The 22,106-nt window shown below is 39.0% G+C and overlaps 1 protein-coding gene across 2 annotated transcripts in view; it reads left to right on the top strand.

Moving 5' to 3' along the window:
- Smarcad1 (SNF2 related chromatin remodeling ATPase with DExD box 1) overlaps nucleotides 1-22,106 on the top strand; it is a 73,311-nt gene that overhangs the window by 5,774 nt on the left and 45,431 nt on the right. For both annotated transcript variants that reach the window (XM_075983932.1, XM_075983933.1), the window contains exons 3-5: nucleotides 12,732-12,906; nucleotides 13,880-14,045; nucleotides 15,191-15,257. In XM_075983932.1, the coding sequence (XP_075840047.1) occupies nucleotides 12,732-12,906; nucleotides 13,880-14,045; nucleotides 15,191-15,257 (408 nt within the window). The remainder of the gene's footprint in view (nucleotides 1-12,731; nucleotides 12,907-13,879; nucleotides 14,046-15,190; nucleotides 15,258-22,106) is intronic.

Genomic DNA, 22,106 nt, shown 5'->3' with positions numbered 1-22,106 from the left:
AGAAATGTACATATACTAAAAAAGGCTATATAGTCTCTCGCCCATACTGTCATAGACTAGTTCTAAATAGCAGGAATTTAATCCTCATGTTGAAGATTGGAAATTCAATTTATGATACCAGAAGACTCTGTTTGAAGTGGACCCACATCTTAGATGTCTTTTGGCTGGACACTCAATTGACGCAGGATGAGTCTGCCTGTTTTTTTTTTTCTTTTTTCTGTTTTTAAAAATCACTAATTTCATTTATGATGGCTTTGAACTCACAGTTCAATGGCTGAGTCTTCAGATGCCGTCACCTTAGGTGTTAATTTTTTGTACATTAGCCAGATGTGATATCTGCCTGTTATCTTAGCACTGGGGAAGCTGACACAGGGCTTCGTAAGTTGGAGGCAGTGTGGCCTGTGCAGTGGACTGTTCCAAATACAACAGATTTCAGCGCGTGAGTGCTGGTGGGAGCACAAACATTTAGAACATAATCCTACTTGTGTACTATAGAAATTTGTTTTGTTTTTCAAGGCAGGGTTTCTCTGTAGCTTTGGAGCCTGTCCTGAAACTAGCTCTTGTGACCAGGCTGGCCTTAAAACTCACAGAGATCCGCCTGTTTCTGCCTCCCCAGTGCTGGGATTAAAGTGTGTGCCACCACTGCCTGGCTACTACAGAAAAGTTTCCTCTTGTGTCTAGGCTGAGCAAGGTTTCTCTTTATAGGAAATGGGCTCCAAAAAGCCAGGTCACAGAATCTCACTAATTTTTAAATGATCTATTTTTATTTTATATGTCTGGGTGTTTTGCCAGCATGTATCTGCACCATGTGCATGCTGTTTCTTTTTTTTTTTTTTTTTTTTTTTTTTGGTTTTTTGGCTTTGGAACCTGTCCTGGAACTAGCTCTGTAGACCAGGCTGGTCTCGAACTCACAGAGATCCACCTGCCTCTGCCTCCGGAGTGCTGGGATTAAAGGCGTGCGCCACCACTGCCCGGCCTGCATGCTGTTTCTGAGTAGGTCAGAAAAGAGTGTCATTCCCTGGACCTGGAGTTACGGACAGGTGTGAGGTATGGGGTGAGTGCTGGGACTCAAATTGATCCTTTGGAAGAGCAGCCAGTGCTCTTAACTGCTTAGCAATCTCTCCAGCTCCAGAGTTTCTTAGTTTTATGGCAAAAATCATAATCCAGTCTACGCTGTATTTTTCTTTCTCTTCCTTCCTTCCTTCCTTCCTTCCTTCCTTCCTTCCTTCCTTCCTTCCTTCCTTCCTTCTTTTTTTTGAGACAGGGTTTCTTTGTGTAACAGCCCTGACTGTCCTGGACCTAGCTCTTTTTTTCTATTTATTATGTATACAATATTCTTTTTTTTTTTTTTTTTTTGGTTTTTTCGAGACAGGGTTTCTCTGTGGCTTTGGAGCCTGTCCTGGAACTAGCTCTGTAGATCAGGCTGGTCTCGAACTCACAGAGATCCGCCTGCCTCTGCCTCCGGAGTGCTGGGATTAAAGGCGTGCGCCACCACTGCCCGGCCTGCATGCTGTTTCTGAGTAGGTCAGAAAAGAGTGTCATTCCCTGGACCTGGAGTTACGGACAGGTGTGAGGTATGGGGTGAGTGCTGGGACTCAAATTGATCCTTTGGAAGAGCAGCCAGTGCTCTTAACTGCTTAGCAATCTCTCCAGCTCCAGAGTTTCTTAGTTTTATGGCAAAAATCATAATCCAGTCTACGCTGTATTTTTCTTTCTCTTCCTTCCTTCCTTCCTTCCTTCCTTCCTTCCTTCCTTCCTTCCTTCCTTCCTTCCTTCCTTCCTTCCTTCCTTCCTTCTTTTTTTTGAGACAGGGTTTCTTTGTGTAACAGCCCTGACTGTCCTGGACCTAGCTCTTTTTTTCTATTTATTATGTATACAATATTCTTTTTTTTTTTTTTTTTTTGGTTTTTTCGAGACAGGGTTTCTCTGTGGCTTTGGAGCCTGTCCTGGAACTAGCTCTGTAGATCAGGCTGGTCTCGAACTCACAGAGATCCGCCTGCCTCTGCCTCCCGAGTGCTGGGATTAAAGGCGTGCGCCACCACCACCCGGCCCTTGTATACAATATTCTTTCTGCATGTATGCCTGCAGGCCAGAAGAGGGCACCATACCTCATTACAGATGGTTGTGAGTCACCATGTGATTGCTGGGAATTGAACTCAGGACTTTTGGAAGAATAGGCAATACTCTTAACTGCTGAGCCATCTCTCCAGCCCCGGAACTAGCTCTTGTAAACCAGGCTGGCCTCAAACTCACAGAGATCTGCCTACTTCCTCCCCAGGGCTGGGATTAAAGGTGTGTGTCACCACCACCTCCCTGTGTGCATATCTGTTTTTTTGCATATCATTGCTTTTTGAGGAACTGCTATATTATACCATAGTTGTTGTAAGGAGGTCCCTTGTTTGTTTGCTGGCCGCCCAGCAACTCAGACCCTAAATAACTACATAGAAGCTGTATCAAATCACTGCTTGACCCATTAGCTCTAGCTTCTTTTTGGCTAGCTCTTACGTATTAATTTAACCCATTTCTAGTAATCTGTGTATTGCCATGTCGCTGTGGTTTACCTGGTGAAGTTCTGGCGGCTGTCTCCCCCCTGGGGCTACATGGCTTCTCTTTGACTTTGCCTCCTTTCTGCTAGCATTCAGTTTAGTTCACCGCCCCCCACTCTCTACCTAGCTCTGCTCTACCCTTTCACAGGCCCCAGCTTATTTATTACACAGCATACAGAGGGGACTCCCATATCACATAGTGGTTTTTCCACTTAACATTTCTACCTCCAGTACATGGATTTCAGTTTTTCTGCTTTCAGGGGCTTTAAAAGTTTTACTCATTTTGTGTGTGCCGCTAGAAATTGAACCCAGAGTTTATGTGGGTTTACTTCATACAATACTACTGAGCTGCAACATGAGTTATTTTCTATTCTGGTGCAGTTTGTTTTGGGGGAAGAAAAATGGTTTTAAGTTTTGTTTTTGAGAGCTTCGTAGCTCAGGCTGGCCGTATTACGATCTTGCCTCAGCCTTCTCAGTACTGAAGTCACAGGCATGAATCAATAACATCTTGTGGATTTGGGTAGTTTTTGATAATAGCCAGCCTATGGAGTATGAATTGGTATATGTTGATTTTAATTTTAAATCTCATCCAGAATTAAAGGGTGATGACTTTCTCCTCAGCTCAGGATGTACCAGTTAGCAGCCACTTATTAACATAGCATCCTCATATCTAAGGTCATGTTTGTTTGTGTCTGGGGTCAGTAGTCTTGTTTTTCTAATGTATCAGTTCCCTAGTATTTATGTTAACACACACATATATTCTAGAATTGAATGTGTTTCTTTCCCTCTCCCACTTGAAAGTTGTTAAAAAGTGATTTATATGTATTTTGTTTCCTAATTAAAATTTCCAAGTGTCTGAAATTGTGTTTGCATTTTAGAAATACTTGCTACAATTAAATGTAGTTGATAGAACCGTACAAGTGAGGTTTGCTATAACATTTTTTATGAATATGTTATGTATTAATTGTGTCAATCCACTAATATTATTGAGATTTTCTTTGTAGCCTTAAAATATAATTAATTTTTACCAAAACTGTAGGAGCTTGAGTAGAAGAAAATATTTAATTTTATGTTAACTAATATGTATTACCTCTTTTAACTCTGGAAAACAAAAAGCTGAATATAATTTACAGAGGCTTAAAATAGTCACCAAACATTTTCTTTTCACAACATTGACGTGTGGTTTGTGGACAAAGGATGAAGGTTAGACTTAGGTCACTGCTGTGGAGTGAGGCGATCTAACACACAGACCTAGAATTCCTAACAGTGGAATTGTATGTACTGTACTAAATAAAACAAACTGAATGTACTCAAAACTATTTGTTCATCATTATTGTTGTTTTAACACAGTGTGTACAACAGCACAGCAAGATGGCATAAATGATTTCAAGTCACAGTTTCATCTTTTTGTGACCTTTTTTTTTCTATTTTAGGTACTAGGGATAAAAAGTCCAAGGGCTGGAGTGATCACTCAGTGGTTAAGAGCATGATGCTCTTGCAGAGAACCTGGGTTCAGTTCTAAGCACCCAAATATGGACCAGTTCAAGAGATTGAACATCCTCTTCTGGCCTCTCAGCACCAGGCACACACATGCTATACATATGTACATGTGGGCAAACACCCGTACACATTAAAAGAAAAATCTAAAACATAAGAAAGTTCAGGACCGTTTGTATCCACTAATCATTTTCTTTTCCATCTACAATACACACACAAAAAGAACCTTAACTGTTTCTTTTTTTATAATTAAAATTTATTGTATGTGTACAGGTTTTGCCTATACATATGCCTGTGCACCACATGTATCTGGTGCTGTAGAGGCCAGAGCAGGCATCGGATACCCTGCAGTTGTGGCTCTAGTAGTGAGGTGCTTTGTTGGTGCTGGGAATTGAACTTTGGCCCTCTGTTAAGAGTAGCCAGTGCTTTTAATTGCTGAGCCATCTCTCTAGCTTTTGTTTGTTTTGTTTTTGGCATTTGGCTTATGATTTTATGCTACCCAGGTTAGCATAAACACATATAAATAAGATTGTCTTTGAATTACTGATCCTCCTGTATCCTCTTCCCTAGTTTTGATATTAAAAGCATGTGTCACCAAACTGGTACATGCCTAACTTCTGTTTGTCTCCCCCTCAAATACGTAATTTCATTCATTCTTTTTTTTTTCCCATGTATAGTACTTCCAGGTAATATTTTATTTAGATCATGTAGGTATTGTCTCTATATTTCTGGTTACTGAAGTTAGGGTTTTCTATGTGGCATTAAGTGCATTGATCTAAAGCTCTTAAGATATGACTAATATAAATGTATAAGCAAAATACTGGCTAAAATAAAAAACTTACGTATAAACATTTTTTTTAATCTTCAAATACCTTGAGGATTTTTTATTTTATTTTTAAATTTATTTATTTATTTATTAAAGATTTCTGCCTCCTCCCTGCCGCCTCCCATTTCCCTCCCCTTCCCCCAAACAAGTCCCCCTCCCTCGTCAGCCCAAAGAGCAATCAGGGTTCCCTGCCCAGTGGGAAGTCCAAGGACCACCCATCTCCATCCAGGTCTAGTAAGGTGAGCATCCAAACTGCCTAGGTTCTCATTCATTCATTCATTCAGTCAGTCCTTTGTATGGTGGAGAAAGGAAGAATTGCACTGGTGGTGCCACTGTGTACACGTGTCAGTCAGAAGACAGTTTTGTGGACTTGTTTCTCATTGCCCTTTAGTGTGGGTTCTACCTCATGCCACCAGTCTGCAGCAGCAAATACTGCCCACCACCAGTCCTGTTTGTTCTTTTAGAAGGACGAATATGCAGTTTAATTGATATCCCAGGAAATTGTCTTGTAAATAAATTGTTATGTTAGAGCAATATATGTAATTATACATTGAGAATTGGCCAGCTTTCATAAATATACCTCATGGATGTAAAGGCTTGTTTCCATTCTATGTTGAGAGAAGCTTTACTTATGGATTACTAGGGTAATTTGAATTAGCTCTATGGATATTTAATATTCCAGTAGTAATTTTTTGTTTTTGCCTGAGCCTTGGTGTTGGGCCACTTATAAAGACAAATCAAAGTCAGGCTTGGTGTTAGGCACCTGTAATTCCAGCCTTTGGGAGGCCGATTCAGTCAGTCTGTGCTATACACATAAGACCCTCTCTAGCCTAGGTGATGGCACATATCTTTAATCCCAGCACTTTAATCCCAGGAGGCAGAAGCAGGCGGATCTCTGAGAGTTCAAGGCCAGCTTGGTCTATGAGAGCTAGTTCCAGGACAGGCCCCAAGCTACAGAGAAACCGTGTCTCAAAAAACAAAAAAGAACAAACAAACAAACAAAAAAACAAACAAACAAAAAAAAGACCCTCTCTCAACCTCCCCACTCTTCAACAAAAGAAAAAGACCAAACCAATGTGACCATGAACCTTTCTAGGCAGGGTCTCCTGTTTTTCTGGCTGACTATAAACCCACTGATGATGCCCTTGAACTTCCTGTCCGCTTGTTTCTGCTCGATCCCCACCATGCTCAGTTTCACCTCAACTCTGAACTCTTACTTTGGTTCGTTATTCAGATACGAGGATGGGCATAAAAGAGTTTAAAATTTGCTTATAACTCTGCTTGTGGGAGACTTTCATAAGCATATGTTATAGGCTCCTATTTTGGTAATGATAAAAAGTGGTCTTATTTAAAAAGCCATTTTATTTTATTTTTAGATGGGAAAAAGCAGGCTGTCTTCCCTTACTAATTTAGCATTTGGTTGAGTCTTTTATTGCGTTTAATTGTAATTCGTGTATATGATGCTTTTTTAAAAATTGTTTTTATTGAGCTATATATTTTTCTCCGCTCCCTTTCCTTCTCCCCTCCCTTTCTGCTGTCTCCAAAGATCTCCATGCTCCCAATTTACTCAGGAGATCTTGTCTTTTTCTACTATTTGTATATGATTCTTGTGCCTTTTTTTTTTTTCAGGGAAAGTTGAACAATAACTTACCTTCTGTCCAGAACCTTTTGCATTCTCTATCTACTGCTATGGCACCTTGAACACATTCAGGCATTCAGCTGTGAGTCAGTGCAAGGCTTCAGACTTGTATGCTTTCCCAGGATTTTGTAAATGCACGGTTCACTTAATATATCTTTAAAGAAACAATAAAAATATGCATTTAATTAAGTCTTGCCATAGTACAGTGACTATCTCTGAGAAAAGCAGTGGGAAATTTGTTTTCAGTTAACTTTTATAGGGCGCAATATTATTTGGCTTTTTGAGGCATGGTATCACTTTTTTTTTAAAATTTTGTATGACCTTAAAAACATAACTGGCATGACTATAAGTTTATTAAGGTTACTATTAATCTGTATTTCTTTTTTTTTCCTTTTTTTTCCAAGATAGGGTTTCTCAGTAGCTATGGAGCCAGTCCTAGAAATCACTCTGCAGACCAGGCTTGGCCTTGAACTCACAGAGATCTGCCTGCCTGTGCCTCCAGAGTGCTGGACAAAGATGTGTGCTACCACTGCCTGGCTAATTTGTATTTCTTCATTATACATTACATTTTTAAGTGAGTTGCATAAGCACAATACCCCAACAAGAGTAGAAATACATATACAGAATAACTAAATTTGCATTAATAAATCAAAATCCATACCACTATAAAATATTTAAGATTAATAATTGGTTTTTTTATTACAGTAGAATCAATAATTTACCCTTTTACATAATATCTGTATCTCCTCCCCTTTTCTTTTTAGAATGAGATCCCTGAATCTAATCTCTTTTTTTCAGCTTTTTTTTCCTGACCATTACTAATAGTAACTTGTAATCAAACCTGCTTAAATGGTAATAAATATCCATGACTCATTTTTTGGGAATGTGGGTATAGTTTCCTAGATTGCTTCCTGTTGATTGGGGGTGCTGGTAATCAACCATGAGAAAATCAGGATAACTATTAGGTCTTGGCTGTAGTATTCTGTGAGGCTGGATCATCTTAGTCAGCAATCTGGGAGCTATTTTGGGTGCTGGATCACCTGGGCCATCCATTTTCATTGGCTTCTGGTCCTCTTGCTCTGAAAGCACATAAACTTTTAAAGGTAACTTACATATGTTCATTAATTAGTACAAGTATAGATTGTACGCAATTGTGCACAAGTCAGTTAAAGATTATTTTTTTGTTTTATGTGTTTGAGCAGGTAAAATATCCATTATGTGTCTTGTAGTTCTTTTAGAATTCTTTTTTTTTCCTGGTATTTTTTCTTTTTTTTTTTTTGAGACAAGATTTCTCTGTAGCTTTGGTGCCTGTCCTGGAACTAGCTCTTGTAGACCAGACCTTGAATCTGGCCTCGAATTCACAGAGAGCCACCTGCCTCTGCCTCCTGAGTTCTAGGATTAAAGGCATGTGCACCACTACCTCCTGTCTTTAGGATTATTTCTTTATGTTTGTAGAAAGGATTTTTAGACGGTCTTTCTCTACCAAACTTGATCATCTTTAATTTTGTTATTTATTTATTTATTTATTTTTAAATGTTTTCTTTATTATTATTATGTATACAGTATTCTGCCTGCAAGCATGCCTTCAGGCCAGAAGAGGGCACCAGATCTCATTACGGATGGTTGTGAGCCACCATGTGGTTGCTGGGAATTGAACTCAGGACCTTTAGAAGAGGAGGCAGTGCTCTTAACCACTGAGCCATCTCTCCAGCCCTCATCTTTAATTTTGAATGAATCCACAATCTTTCACTTCCTGTGGAAATAAAAACAAAACCTCTTCCCCAAAGTAACATACCTTTTTAAGATATTTTTAAAATATATAGGCTGGTTGAATCTAGGAGTTTTCACAATCCAGTGTCTCTTAGTAACCAAAAAATTCAAAGACAACACAGTAACATGCAGGATCCAGCTCTCTGCGTATTTCTCATTTTTACATGGCTTTTTTCTCTTATATTACTTTACTCACTTTTTAAGGACTTTAATTTTTTTAAAAAAAAACTATATTTTTAGTCTATGACTGTATATGCTCTTTCTTTTCTCTCTCCCAAGGCTATGTATATTTATGAACATACTGTTATCAGTTTACAGGTTTTTTTTCATCTGAATCTGTATTTACTATATATTTCTATCTTTTTCTGATCATATGTGCCTTTAGACTGCTAAGCAGCATAGCTAGGACCAAGGGCGTGGGGGGCGGGGGGGAGGGCTTTGGCAGCTGGCAATACCCTGCTAGGCTTCATGAGAGCCTAGCTTTATGGCCACGGTACCAGCAAGAGTCAGGCCTACCTCTCCAACTCTGGTACTGTTGGGTTCATGCTACCAAGTAGTATGCCTCCTGCTGCCCATAAACAATGTATAAGTATTGGGCAGCAGGGCCTCTTAAACAAGCCACCCATTTTTGCTGCTAATACCAAGCCAGGAACCCATCTTTTAAAGGAGCTGCTCCTTTTCTTGCCGCCAGCAGACAAGTCCACCTGAGAAAAAAAACTTACCAAGAAGTCATGCTTGACTCCATTCTTGTGTGTCTAGAATCCCTTTTTAAGCTTTTGTCAGGTTTTACGTGGAAGTTCTGGTCCCACATTGGAACACCATATATATTTGGATGTTTATCTCCAGCCTGTCAGTTCCCAAATAGCCACTCAGAGGCTTAATATTAGAAATGCTCGGCCAATAGCTCAGGCTTGTTGCTAGCTAACTTTTACACTTAAGTTATCTCCTATTTCTTATCTGTGCTTGACCACATGGCTCATGACTTATTACCTAATTTTCTACCCATCCTACTTCTCGGCGCCTGGCTGGCATCTTCCTGTGACTTTGCCCTTTACTTCAGTATCCTCAGTTGATTGTCCCACCTAACCTTTGTCCTGCCTTGCTGTATAGGCCAATCAGCTTCTTTATTAACCAATGAGAGTAATATTCACAGTGTACAGAAGGATTATTCCACAGCACAAACAAGCTCTCTATAGAGCTTTATAGAAACTCCTATAACATGTCAACATTTGGATGATGTACATTAATCAGCAAGTATATTCTAAATGACCAAACCGTATGTTACAGAATAATACATAGATTAAATGAGTGATTGAAATGCAGAATGGGCCAGTGGTTTTAATGCTACATAATGCAGTGTTTTTGTTAGATATTCAGATTCCATACAGCATCTAGCCTTTTAGGTCAGACTATCTGTTAAGCCAACACGATTGCTCAGAAGATGAAGAAAATTGCTGCCAAGACTGCCCTGGGTTCACCAGGACCCACATGATAGGAGGATAAAAAGACTCCCAAATGTTTTCTTTCACTGACCTCCACATATATGCTTTAATAAAATTGAGAAAGAAAGTATGGATTTAATAACAAGAACTACTCACAGAAATCAAAGAAGGTTGGGAAAATATTTCTATTTCTGCCTATACAACTGAAGCATGACTTTTTCCACAGAAAAATGAAGTGTTTGGTTAACTTGTTTACATGGGGCTAAGATAGGGCTCCAAGGTAGTTTTCCTGTGTGAGGCACTGCGTTCAGTTCCTGACACTGCGTGGGGAATAAAGGAATGATTATAATGGTGGTTACCGTGATTCTAGAGTTTTAGAATATTCTAATTTAGACTTCCAGAATAAGGGGTAGAGTTGCTCTCTTAGCATGTAGGAGGAGATGTGTTTTTATTCTTTACTTTAGTTTCATTTACAAAATGGTGATAAACTCTGTGTCCTGCAGGGTTATTGTTTATTATGGTTGAGGGCTTGATAAGGACTTAGGAAGTAGTTAATCCAATTACTAAATTTTTTAAAAACTGATTTTTCTATTTGATGATTTCATACATGTATATATTCTGATTACTCTCTTCTGCCTTCTCACCTGCCTCTCAGCCTTATCAACCCCTACCCACTCATCCCTACCAAATTTTTCCCAGATTCATGACTGTTGGTTGTGCTCTGTGACCCATTTAGTTTAGCTAGGATCATCTGTATGACCCTTTGATTAGAACTCTCCATTGGAGGCGAGTGGGGTCATACGGTGGGGTATGTGGAGGCTCTGGGATCGCACATCTCTTCCCAAGTCTATCAGTAGTGAGGGGTAGCGATTCTTAGTTAAAAATAATTTTTAATTATGTGTATGTATGTTTCACTGGGAGTATGTACACATGAGTGCAGGTGCCTGCAAAGGTGAGTGCTACTGATCCCATGGAACTGGAGTTGAAGGTTTCAAGCCACATGATCTGGATGCTGGGAATCAAACTGGTCCTCTGCAAGAATAGTATATGCTCTTAATGGCTGAGCCATTTTTCCAATACTAAGGTTTTTTTTTTTTTAATAATCACCATCTTTTTTTAAAATATTTATTTACTTATTATATATACAATATTCTGCCTGTATGCCTGAAGGCCAGAAGAGGGCACCAGATCTCATTTCAGATGGTTGTGAGCCACCATGTGGTTGCTGGGAATTGAACTCAGGACCTTTGGAAGAGCAGGCAATGCTCTTAACCACTGAGCCATCTCTCCAGCCCTTTTTTTTTTTGAATATTTAGATCTGCTTCACTAAAACCCCCAAAGCCAGTATCACCATGGTGTTCAATAACAGGAGAAATGATCAATATGAAATATAAAACTCTTTTGCGAGCTGGGAGGTGGTGCACATCTTTAATCCCTGCCTTCGGGAGGCAGAGGCAGGCAGATCTCTGTGAGTTAGAGCCCGGCCTGGTCTACAAGAGCTAGTTCCAGGAAGACTCCTCCAAAGCTACAGAGAAACAAAAAACAAAAAACAAAAAAAATTAAAACTGTTTTGGGAATTCTTTGGAGTTTTTGCTAACCTTTGAGGCACAGTCATTTTATATTAGCCCTAATTGACTAATTTTTTGGTTTTTCGAGACAGGGTTTCTCTGTGGTTTTGGAGCCTCTCCTGGAACTAACTCTTGTAGACCAGGCTGGTCTCGAACTCACAGAGATCCACCTGCCTCTGCCTCCCGAGTGCTGGGATTAAAGGCGTGCGCCACCACCGCCCGGCCGACTAATTTTTTTTTTTTTTATTTTCTTGATAGTGACAAGAGAGCCTTACTACTCTGAGAGTATATTATGTAGTCAATGATTGATAGAGGAGGGGCAACAATTTCTTCTATGGAGTAGTGTCTAGTAAGGTACCTGTGATAAGTATAAACAAACCCTTCAGGCATGTGCCTATAAATAATCCTATTGAAAATCAGAGTCTTCAAAAACACATTACTAGAAATGTGCCTGCTGGGGAGGAGGAAAGGAATCAGTGGGAGTGGAATGGTAAGGGAGGGATGGTGCTGGTGGATATAGTTGAAAACATGTATATGTGAAAACATCATGATGAAGACATTATTATGTATGCTTAACAATGATTAAAAAGACCACTTAAAAAGTTGAAGGAGAGCTGGGCCTTGTAGGAGAGGCTTATTTCTTCTTATCCCAGCCAGCACTTAGGTAACTAAAGCATGTAGATCTAGGGATATTGTGAGTTTTGAGTTTGAGAACACCTTTTCTCAATGAAAAATAGTGTCAGCAACGGTGGGTGCAGAGGCACAGCTCCAGGCTGTCACTGCTAGCAGCCTGAGGAGTTCCTGTAACGTTTTGGTGTCTTGATTCAGGTAAAACTGCATTCTTGTATTCCTGTCGAGAATAATTTCAGGATGAACCTGGGAGAAGCAGATTGAGGTTTGTTAAGTATGAGGGCTAAGGAAAAGTGAGTTGCTTGGGTAGAAACTGAGTCATCCCCAAAAGATGATGGTGGGTTAGTAACAATGTAGGATTTTGGAAGCTTTGGTAATTAATTTCATTGTTCTGTGGATTTTTTAGGCATCCTTCCCTCTCTTTATTCCTCTTTTGATAATTGAGATTATCAAATGTCTATACCAGTCAGATAAGAAAAAACTAAGCCACTAAATTTTCACAAGGGAGTTAAACCTTTTACTGTAAATCTCTGGTGAATTATTTAGAAAACTTCAGGTGTACAGTTGGGAAGAGAGGAAAATTTAAGCAAATATTGGTTGTTTTATGATTCTTGTTTCTCAGCTAGGAAGAGGCTCAGCCAGATTAGGGCTCTTTTCATGTCTTCATAGTTTTCCTGTTCCATTTCATGAGGGGAAAGCTTTTTGGTTTTAAAGCAGAAACAATACAAAATTGGTGATTTTCATATTAGCACATGAATGTAATTAATAAAAATTTACTTTGGGCTTGCTCAGAATATCTTTTTTCTTTTGCAGAAGATTCTAGTGTTCCAGAACCTCCAGACAATGAAAATAAAGCAAGTTTATCGTGTTTCCAAAGTCAAAGAGGAATACAGTATATTGATTTATCTTCTGATAGTGAAGATGTTGCTCCAAATTGTTCCAGTACAGTTCAAGAGAAAAAATTCAACAAAGACACAGTGATTATAGTGTAAGATACTTAACAGTTGTCAACTATGTTTGCACCTGTTAGAGTTTTCAGAAATGATAAAAGTAGTTTGAAATATTTGAGTGATTATTTTTTACTTTATTCATCTGCATCTATTGTTTTTCCTAACTCTGCCTTCTGTTTTCTAGAATATGATTTTTATTAAAAGATTTAGTAAGAAAATTTTGATATTATTAGCTATCTGTAGTGTAAAAACTCTTGACATCTGTAGAGATGTCAGTGAGGTAGTTAACTTGTGATATTCAAGATTTGAAAAGTCTAGGTTGTATATCCAAATTCTAGAGTCTAAAGTACCACTCTGTCTACTTACATCTCTATCTTTATTTGGTGTTGGGGATCAAACTGAGGACCTTGCCCATGTTAGGCAAGTGTTCAGTCAAATTTTACACTGTATATTTAACATGTCAAGCATAGCAGAGTGGAATAAGATTAAAACTGTTTGTTATAGAGTAAACCTTCTTTGTGTAGTAAATCCTTTGTTTGCTGCGGTTTTGTTCCTGACAGTCAGTTGTACCCCTCTGATTTTATCACTATAATCCTGATAACCTCGCTATTAGAGAAATATTTTGTACCTTTGTGTCAGTGTAGGTTTCATGCTGCCTCAGGAGCAGATGATCAGTATCATTCAGGATGCTGAGCATTAGCAAAATTTAGGAAGGGGAAGGTAGGAAGTCGGTAAATATGTATAGATATATCAGTGAGCGACAGGGAGTTTTCTTTGTTTTTTTCCTTTGTGGTCAGATTAATCTGAGAGCTCTTTCAGTGTGTTCTTGTATTAATAATATAGATTTTATACTTGACAACATTAATATGGCAAAAGTTCTTTTCCTTTGACAAATATTGATTACATTCCTATAAATGTTCTATTGTGTCATGTGTTTGCATACAGACAGCATGACAGAAAGCATTAGTAGGATGCATTAATAAGACTTTTTTCATGTGATAATATTTGTAGTTCAGAGCCATCTGAAGATGAAGAGTCTCATGACCTTCCTTCTGTGACACAAAGAAATGACGTTGCAGAACTGGAAGACCTTTCAGAATTGGAAGATCTTAAAGATGCTAAGCTTCAGACACTGAAGGAACTTTTCCCACAAAGAAATGACAATGATCTCCTAAAGGTTGTACTTTTTAAAAAAATTTCTTAAAGACTTTTTTAAAAAAATTTATGTATATGCATGTTTGCTTGCATGTGTGCACATTCACTGCTTGCATGCCTGGTACTGACGGAGACCAGAAGAAGGTGCCAGATCCCCTTACACTGGATCATGAACCATTGTAAGCTGTCACATGAGTGCTGGGAATTGAACCTGAGTACTCTGCAAAAGCAGCTACTTACTGCTCTCAACCACCTCTCTCAACTGCTGTGTATGGTTCGTGTGTCGTCACACACACACACACACACGCACACACACACACACCCCAGCGCATACCTGTGCAGTCAGAGCCCTGGTTGTCTGAGCCAGTTTTCCCCTTTTACCGTGGTATCTGGGGAGTCATCTTCAGTCATACAGTGTGTATGGCAAGCGCTGTGCCTGTGTCCCCTGATGTATATAGTTACTTGCATCTGTAATGATAAAAAGAAATCTCTCCTGAGTTGGGTACTGTAGTTATAATACACAACCATTTTGACATTTATTTTGACACCTGCTGAGGCCTGCTGGGAACAGGACCTCTAAAAGGCAAGTTTATCTGGAGGATTGTGCTGCAAGCCCTTTATTGCTGTCTATAAATGAGTCCCTCACAACCAGAGAGAACAAAGAGCTCTTCTTAAAAATTAAGGTGCTTATGCTGGAGGTGAAACTGAATTGTACTTAGGCAAGAGTTGTGCTTACGTGTGTAAAGCAAAAATCAACTTGGCAGCTCCTGGGGATAAACCAAACAAAAGCAGAATATTTTGGGGAAATGTAACTCAGGCCCATGGAAAGAGTAGCATGGTTCATGCTATATTCCTAAATAACCTTCCTGCAAAAACTGTTGCATACAGCATCTGTGTAATGTTGTGTCCCTCATGGGTCACATGATAATGAAAAGTAAATAAGAGTGGATTGTGCTCTTCTAGTTTTATTTATTTTAAAGATATCTTATGTTGGAATTTTCAGTAACAAGTGTAAGCTCTCAAAATAAAATTTACCATAGGGCGTAAGACACTAATCACATGCCCCCTTCTAGATGATGTTTCCTATGTTTGTTTATGGTAGTGAGATCTTTGTGAAATAATTCTTCAGGGGTTCATTTTTAAATGTCTGCCTTTTCTTCTTGTTAGTTGATTGAATCAACAAGCACTATGGATGGAGCCATTGCTGCTGCCTTGCTGATGTTTGGTGATGCAGGTATGCTTTCTTTAGACTTAAGTTATCATAGATACCATCTATTAATGTTTGCTTAACATTTACTACCAACTTTGTGAGGTGTCAGAAGCTTCAGTTTCAGGTAGAAGAAACCAGCTTAGAAAGGCTAGGTAAAGTAATGGATATCGTCCAGTTGTTTGGTGATTTTGCTTGGTTTTTGCAGATTAAATTCTGTTGAAACTTTTGGAAGTCATATTTACTCAAATCTCCTTTCTGATTGTGTGGGGATTTTGTTTATAGGTTTACAAACCTGAGTTAATAAAATAAATACATACTTGATGTCTTGTGGAAAATCCTATCTGGTAATCAGCATTCTTTCATTGTGTAAATATTTTTGCTGTTTCAGACTTCTGAGAGAAAACCAAATGAATTTGAAGGAGCTTACAATAGAAATGATCTTCAGTTGTTTAGCAGTTATGAGTTTCCTTTAATTTATACATATCAATATATATATATATATATATATATATATATATATATATATATATATATAGCACCTGTAAACCTACTAAAAAGCATAAAAATTGATAAAATTTAGACTCTATTAACTACTTTTTAAAAAATGATTTGTTTTTATTTTGTGTACATTGGTGTTTAGTCTGCATGTATGTCTGTGTAAGAGTGTCGAATCCTTTGGTGCTGGAGTTACAGACAATTGTGAGCGCCATGTGGGTGCTGGGAATTGAATCTGGGTTCTTGGAAGAGCAGCCAGTGCTCCTAACCACTGAGCTATCTCTCTTGCCACCTATTAACCACTTTAAAATGTTAGATTTGTGAGTGATTGTGTTTTGAGATAGGGCTTTACTTTGTAGCCTCCACGTTGGCTTTGAACTTTCAGTCTTCTGCCTCAGTTTCCAGAGTGCTAAAATTACAGGTGTTCCCCACTTCACCCAACACACGTTAGATTACAAAATATAAACTGTTAGCTTAAATTTATATATAGCATGATTTGCTTTATCACAAATAGCTACTCAATTCATCTAGGTTTTTTAATTTTAGAAAGGACTTCATGGTTTTTTATAGGATTGGTTCATTTATTTTTTTCCATTATATTTATTACTTACTATACCAGTAAAATATATCCTGTATTAATCTTAGGTTATTCCTCAAGGATTAATTTTAGATTATGTTGCTTAATCAAAAAGTATGCACTATTTTAATTGTTGTATGTACTTCTGTGTTACTTTTACTAAAGTTGTACAAGTTTATGATTTTTCAACAATGCATGCCCATTTTCCTGAATGGATTTTTCTATTAAGTTTATCTATTTATATATGTGTGTTTGTGTGTGTATATACTTAAGTTTATATATAATATTTAAATATATATATAAATTTTATATAAGTGTATATATAAATTGTATCTATGTATGTATCTATGTATGTATGTATGTATGTATGTATGTATCTATCTATCTATCTATCTATCTATCTATCTATCTCTATCATTTTTTTTTATCTGAGATAGGATTTCTCTGTGTTACAGTTCTGGCTGTTCTGGAACTCAATTAATAGACCAGGCTGGCCTTGAACTGAATCTAAGAGACTGATCAAGATATCATTCTGCTTCTGCCTCCCAAGTGCTGCAACAACTGTAGGTGTTTGCCATAATGCCTGGCTTTTTTTTTTTTTATTTTTTTAATTTTTTTTATTGATAAAAGGAGGATAAAGAAAAGAAAAAACAAATTTCCACCTCCTCCCACCAGCCTCCCATTTCCATCCCCCTCCTCCCACTCTTCTCCCCCTCCTCCCACTCTTCTCCCCCTCCTCCCACCCCTCTCCCCTTCCCCCCACTCCTCTCCCCCTCCCTTTCCAGTCCAAAGAGCTGTCAGGGTTCCCTGCCCTGTGGTAAGTCCTAGGTCCTCCCCCCTCCATCCATATCTAGGAAGGTGAACATCCAGACTGGCTAGGCTCCCACCAAGCCAGCACATTGCATAGGATCAAAACCGCGTGCCAATGTCCTTGGCGTCTCATCAGCCCTCATTGTTCGCCATGTTCTGAGAGTCCAGTTTTATCCCATGCTTTTTCTGGTAACAGTCCAGCTGGCCTTGGTGAGCTCCCAGTAGATCATCTCCACTGTCGCAGTGGGTAGGTGCACTCCTAGTGGTCCCGACATCTTTGCTCATGTTCTCACTCTTTCTGCTCCTCATTGGGACCTTGGGAGCTCAGTCCAGTGCTCCAGTGTGGGTCTCTGTCTCTATCTCCATCCATCGCCAGATGCAAGTTCTAGGATGATATGCAATATATTCGTCAGTATTGCTCTAGGGTAGGGTCATTTCAGGTTCCCTATCCTCAGCTGCCCAGGGAACTAACTGGGGACCTCAGCTTGGGCACCTGGGAGCCCCTCTAGGGTCAAGTCTCCTGCCCACCATAAAGTGGGTCCCTTAACTAAGAATTGTGGTTCCGTGCTCCCCTATCCAACCTTCCTTTATCCCGATCCTCCTGTTTCCCCAAGTCCCGCCTCCCTCCCTTCTACCTTTTCTCTCCCCATCTCCCCTAACCCCCATCCCACCCCACCCCCAAGATCCCACTTTTCTCCCCGGCAATTTTGTCTACTTCCCTTATCCAAGAGGATAACTATATGTTTTTCCTTGGGTTCACCTTCTTACTTAGCTTCTTTAGATTCGCCTATTGTAGACTCCGTGAGCCCTATTTATGGCTAGAAACCAATTATGAGTGAGTACATCCCATGTTCATCTTTTTGGGTCTGGGATACCTCACTCAGGATAGTGTTTTCTATTTCCATCCATTTGCATGCAAAATTCGAGAAGTCATTGTTTTTTACCGCAGCGTAGTACTCTAGTGTGTATATATTCCATACTTTCTTCATCCATTCTTCCATTGAAGGGCATCTAGGTTGTTTCCAGGTTCTGGCTATTACAAATAATACTGCTATGAACATAGTTGAACAAATGCTTTTGACATGTGATAGAACATCTCTTGGGTAAATTCCCAAGAGTGGTATTGCTGGGTCCAGGGGTAGGTTGATCCCGAATTTCCTGAGAAACCGAAACACTGACTTCCACAGTGGTTGCACAAGATTGCATTCCCATCAGCAATGGATGAGGGTACCCCTTCTTCCACAGCCTCTCCAGCAAAGGCTATCCTTGGTGTTTTTGACTTTAGCCAATCTTACAGGTGTAAGATGATATCTCAAAGTTGTTTTGATTTGCATTTCCCTGATCGCTAAGGAGGTTGAGCATGACCTTAAGTGTCTTTTCGCCATTTGAACTTCTTCTGTTGAGAATTCTCTGTTCAGTTCAGCGCCCCATTTTTTAATTGGGTTAATTAGCATTTTAAAGTCTAGTTTCTTGAGTTCTCTATATATTTTGGAGATCAGACCTTTGTCTGTTGCGGGGTTGGTGAAGATCTTCTCCCAGTCAGTAGGTTGCCTTTGTGTTTTAGTGACAGTGTCCTTTGCTTTACAGAAGCTTCTCAGTTTTAGTAGGTCCTTTATTCAATGTTGCCCTTAATGTCTGTGCTTCTGGGGTTATACCTAAGAAGCGATCACCTGTGCCCATCTGTTGTAGGGTATTGCCCACTTTCTCTTCTATCAGATTCAGTGTTTTCGGGCTGATATTGAGGTCTTTAATCCATTTGGACTTGAGTTTTGTGCACGGTGAAAGATATGGGTCTATTTTCATTCTTCTACAGGTTGACATCCAGTTGTGCCAGCACCATTTGTTGAAGATGCTTTCTTTCTTCCAATGTATACTTTTAGCTCCTTTATCGAAAATGAGGTGTTCATAGGTTTGTGGGATGAAGTCCGGGTCTTCTATACGATTCCATTGGTCGACTTCTCTGTTTTTATGCCAGTACCACCCTGTTTTCATTACTGTAGCTCTGTAATAGAGTTTGAAGTCAGGGATGGTAATGCCTCCAGAAGATCCTTTATTGTATAGGATTGTTTTGGCTATCCTGGGTTTTTTGTTTTTCCATATAAAGTTAATTATTGTCCTCTCCAGATCTGTGAAGAATTTTGATGGGATCTTGATGGGGATTGCATTGAATCTATAAATTGCCTTTGGTAGAATTGCCATTTTTACTATGTTGATCCTCCCAATCCAAGAGCAAGGGATGTCCATCCATTTTTTGGTATCCTCTTCAATTTCTTTCTTCAATGCCTTAAAGTTCTTGTCAAATAGATCTTTCACTTCCTTGGTTAGATTTACCCCAAGATATTTTATGCTGTTTGTGGCTATCGTGAATGGAGAAGCTTCTCTGATTTCCCTCTCTGCTTCCATATCCTTTGAGTATAGGAGGGCGACTGATTTTTTGGAGTTGATCTTGTATCCTGCCACATTACTAAAGCTGTTTATCAGCTGTAAAAGTTCTTTGGTGGAATTTTGGGGGTCGCTTATGTACACTATCATATCATCTGCGAATAACGAAAGTTTAACTTCTTCCTTTCCAATTCGAATCCCCTTGATCCCATTATGCTGTCTTATTGCTATTGCTAGAACTTCCAGCACTATATTGAAGAGGTATGGCGAAAGTGGGCAGCCTTGTCGTGTTCCTGAGTTTAGTGGCATGGCTTTGAGTTTCTCTCCGTTTAATTTGATGTTAGCTGTCGGCTTGCTGTATATAGCTTTTATTATATTTAGGTATGACCCTTGTATCCCTAATCTCTCCAAGACTTTTAACATAAATGGATGTTGAATTTTGTCAAATGCTTTTTCAGCATCTAATGAAATGATCATATGGTTTTTTCTTTCAGTTTATTTATATGATGGATTACATTGATAGATTTTCGTATGTTGAACCAGCCCTGCATCTCAGGAATGAAGCCTACTTGATCATAATGGATAATTTTTCGGATGTGTTCTTGGATTCGGTTTGCCAGTATTTTGTTGAGGATTTTTGCGTCGATATTCATGAATGAGATCGGCCTGTAATTCTCTTTCCTGGTTGAGTCTTTGTGTGGTTTTGGTATCAGAGTAACTGTAGCTTCATAAAAGGAATTTGGTAATGACCCTTCTGTTTCTATATTGTGGAATACATTGAGGAGTATAGGTATTAGGTCTTCTTGGAAGTTCTGGTAGAATTCCGCATTGAAACCATCTGGCCCTGGGCTTTTTTTGGTAGGGAGGTTTTTGATAACAGCTTCTAGTTCTTCGCGACTGACAGGTCTGTTTAGATTGTTCACCTGGTCCTGATTTAATTTTGGTAAATCGTATTTATCTAAAAAAGCGTCCATTTCTTTTACATTTTCCAGTTTAGTGGCATACAAGCTTTTGTAGTAAGATCTAATGACTCTCTGAATTTCCTCTGTGTTTGTGGTTATGTCCCCCTTTTCATTTCTGATCTTATTAATTTGCAAATTTTCTCTCTGCCGTTTGACTAGTTTGGATAGGGGTTTGTCAATCTTGTTGATTTTCTCCAGGAACCAGCTTCTTGATTCATTGATTCTTTGGATTGTTTTCTGTGTTTCTATTTTGTTGATTTCAGCCCTCAGTTTGATTATTTCCAGTCTTCTACTCCTCCTAGGTGAGTCTGCTTCTTTTTTTTCTAGAGCTTTCAGGTGGGCTGTTAAGTCTCCAATATGTGCTTTCTCTGTTTTCTTTAAGTGGGCACTTAGTGCTATGAACTTTCCTCTTAGGACTGCTTTCATAGTGTCCCATAAGTTCGAGTATGTTGTTTCCTTATTTTCATTGAATTCAAGGAAGACTTTAATTTCTTTCTTTATTTCTTCCTTAATCCAGGTATGGTTCAGTAGTTGACTGTTCAGTTTCCATGAGTTTGTAGGCTTTCTGGGGGTAGCATTGTTGTTGAATTCTAACTTTAATCCATGGTGATCTGATAAGACACAGGTGGTTAGTAATATTTTTTTGTAGCTGTGTAAGTTAGCTTTGTTACCTAGTATGTGGTCAATTTTCGAGAAGGTTCCATGAGCTGCAGAGAAAAAGGTATATTCTTTCCTCTTTGGGTGGAATATTCTATAGATGTCTGTTAAGTTCATTTGCTTCATTACCTCCATCAATTCTCTAATTTCTCTGTTAGGTTTCTGTCTGATTGACCTGTCCATTGGTGAGAGAGGAGTGTTGAAGTCTCCTACTATTAGTGTGTGCGGTTTGATGGCAGCCTTGAGTTTTAGTAATGTTTCTTTTACATACGTGGGTGCTTTTATATTAGGGGCATAGATATTCAGGATTGAGACTTCTTCCTGATTAATTTTTCCTGTTATGAGTATAAAATGTCCCTCTCCATCTCTTCTGATTGATTTAAGTTTGAAGTCAACTTTGTTAGAAATTAGTATGGCCACACCTGCTTGTTTCTTAGGTCCATTTGCTTGATAAACCTTTTCCCAGCCCTTTACTCTGAGTAGGTGCCTGTCTTTGTGGCTGAGGTGTGTTTCTTGTAGACAGCAGAATGTTGGATCCTGTTTTCGTATCCAGTCTCTTAGCCTGTGCCTTTTTATAGGTGAGTTGAGCCCATTGACATTAAGTGTTATTAATGACCAGTGGTTGTTAACTCCGGTCACTTTTTTAGTAGTAGGGTTTGTGTGTTTCCCTTCTTTGAGTTGCGCTGGTGAATGGTCTCTAGATGTCTGAGTTATTGAGGTCTTTGTTGGACTCCTTGGTTAGTGATTTTCCTTCTATTATTTTCTGTAAGGCTGGATTTGTGGCTACGTATTGCTTAAATTTTTTTTTATCCTGGAAAATTTTGTTTTCTCCATTTATGGTGAACGAAAGCTTGGCTGGATATAGTAGTCTGGGCTTGCATCCATGGTCTCTTAGTTTTTGCAGTACATCTATCCAGGACCTTCTGGCTTTCATTGTTTCCATAGAGAAATCAGGTGTAAGTCTGATAGGTTTACCTTTATAAGTAAGTT

Source organism: Microtus pennsylvanicus, chromosome 8, assembly GCF_037038515.1.
Source record: "Microtus pennsylvanicus isolate mMicPen1 chromosome 8, mMicPen1.hap1, whole genome shotgun sequence".
Taxonomy (NCBI): Eukaryota; Metazoa; Chordata; class Mammalia; order Rodentia; family Cricetidae; genus Microtus; species Microtus pennsylvanicus.
The sequence above is the reverse complement of the archived record's forward strand: the minus strand, read 5'-3'. Positions and strand labels throughout refer to the sequence as shown.